The sequence below is a fragment of the Porites lutea genome, chromosome 4, assembly GCF_958299795.1.
Source record: "Porites lutea chromosome 4, jaPorLute2.1, whole genome shotgun sequence".
Taxonomy (NCBI): Eukaryota; Metazoa; Cnidaria; class Anthozoa; order Scleractinia; family Poritidae; genus Porites; species Porites lutea.
Genome location: NC_133204.1, coordinates 6,104,459 through 6,106,854, shown reverse-complemented (window position 1 = coordinate 6,106,854; position 2,396 = coordinate 6,104,459). Strand labels below are relative to the sequence as shown.

The 2,396-nt window shown below is 39.8% G+C and overlaps 1 protein-coding gene across 1 annotated transcript; it reads left to right on the top strand.

Annotated features, from left to right (window-relative positions):
* Window positions 1–1,156: 1,156 nt before the first annotated feature.
* Window positions 1,157–1,735, top strand: LOC140934083 (uncharacterized). Its single transcript, XM_073383766.1, has one exon. The coding sequence runs from the start codon at window positions 1,157–1,159 to the stop codon at window positions 1,733–1,735; it is 579 nt and encodes a 192-aa protein (XP_073239867.1).
* Window positions 1,736–2,396: the final 661 nt, after the last annotated feature.

Here is a 2,396-nt window from a genome sequence, read left to right as displayed (position 1 = left end):
TCACAGTAATATTTATTCTGAGACAAGGAATGTTTAGATTGCAAAATCTCCCAAAATCGGGATTGTTTTTAACCCACATAAGAGCTTTCCCGGCCGCCAGCTAAATGCCGCGTCACGCAAAAGCCTGGAAATTCAAGCGTTCTCTCTCGCAAAACGAAGAACCCTTTCGAACCAAAAATTTGTTCATGTAAAGGTGTTTAGGTACTGTAATACCTCGTGAACGTAAAAACTCAGAAGAATCGATAGTTTTTTAGTTTGGTTTTTGGTGACGTCACCTGCAACCCAAGAATACAAGAGAGGAAGGGCGATTCTTTTTTAATTTCGGTTTCGCTGACACAGCTTTCGCAGAAATCTCGCTGTAGTCGTTTTCGTCGACAAAAGGAATAGCAAAATCGCTCTCCGCGTCTTCCCCCATTTTGTTCTGCGTCATTTCGTGAAGGACGCGTGGCTCTCAGCGTGGGGCATCCACGCGGAACACATTCGCGCTATGTGATTGGCTGTTGTCTAATCCCCCTTGAGATCTGTGGTGTTAAAAATAACTCGAGACGAATTACCTATGGAATAGGGTGTATATGGGGGATGCCCTCTCTGTCCCCTTTATAGTCTCTTGCTGGCACCCATAGATAGCCCAGCTTCTCAGAAATTCCAGGAAGTTTCTTTTGCATTAATTTGCACTAACATTCCCGAGGGTTCTCGACAGGGAAATATATTAAACGGGTTTAAAATGGTCAGAATTTCTCGGAAATTCTTGAGAATGAAGTTATTGCCCCCGCAGGGATTTCGCCCAAGAGGCGAAATCCCGAGAAGGCACTCCCAGACCAGTAACTCGCGCGTAGGGTCGGTATGCCAGAAAAAATCTCGATTTGCTTGAACAAGGGCCGCGAGGTTCGGTAGGTAATGATGACGTTTCAATTGTTCGCGCCCGCAAGTACGAGATGGTTAGGATGACGTAAAGACAGAAAATCCCGAAGGGACCGCTTTGGTTCCGCTTTGGTAGATTTTATGACATTTATTGTACAGTCATACTTCGATACTCTTTTGCGTTACGTGTTATCAGTTATATTCTGTGGAGCAGTTTTTTGGAAAGTTGTGGACCAAAAGACACCCGTCAACTGCTATATAACTGTGTATATATAGCTGGTCCAGCCGCAATCGCATGACATGCAATCCAACAAAATGCAAGGAAATTATTTTCCGTAAGAAAGGTTTCAGTCAGGACATTGCGCCAGTTAGTAATATACCGCAGTGCGCAGAGTTATCCATATTAGGTGTTACTTTTCAACAAAATTGTAAATACAGTAGTCACGTGCGCGCGAAGGTAATTAAGGCGAACAAGTCATTATTCTTATTAGGATCTTTACGTAAGGAAGGAATGTCCCAGGAGGAAGTAGATCACCTTTTTAACGCAATAGTCTTACCAAATTTTTCCTACAATCTGCCGGTTTATGGTGCCTCAGATTCCGACCTTTCTGTAATACAGAATTTTTTAGACCGGTGTATGAAAAGAAAGTTTATGTCCAAGAATGTAAATATCAGGGATTTGCTAGAGAAGGCGGACAAGACACTCTACAAAAAAAGATCGAATGACCCCGAATGTCCGTTCTTCCAGTTTTTACCTAAGGAAAAGAACACGAGGTACAATCTTAGAAATACGTCAATCTCTGTCCCTAGAATCTACACTGACAGGTTTAAGAACGTTTTTAGTAACAGAATAATTTTTAGATATGATATGTAAATAGTTTTTTGAGTTTATATTGTAACTTAGGATATGTGTTTTTATCTTAAGAAATAAAGATTATTATTATTATTATTATATACCAGTAAACACTTGGAGAGTTTGCCAGACATGAGTTCACAAATCTTTGATTGGAAAGACACTCTTTCCCTCTCTTTGACCGAAGCTCAGCCCCAAACAAGCAAGACGAGTGAATCAACGGCTAGCTTATCACTAGAAGAAAGATGGACGATTACAGAAATTCGCTGACAATCAAATTCTGTGCTGACTTATTCCCTGCTCACAGATGTCCTTCCGCTATAAAGTTTAAAATAAGACTAGAATGCGCGAGCGTGAATTGATCAAACGTCCTTTTAATTTCTAAGGCTTACTTTCCGGCAAATGAAATGAGCTGTATGTAAAAAGTGAAAGAGAAATAGCGAAAAATTCAACTTCTAATTAAATTTTTTCTTATGGTTTTGGATAAAATTTTCTCGAAACTGAGAATGCTTTTTTATCAAAGCTGTGTAAATCGAACTAAAACTGTGCATGGAACCTTTCGCGGTTTCCTGTTTTTGTTGTTGTTGTTGTTTTTTTTTAAATCTCACCTATTGTATGGAATATGTGTGAAAATCTTCATTATGAACCGGTATATTTTAAAGAGCTACAAAACGACTAAGAA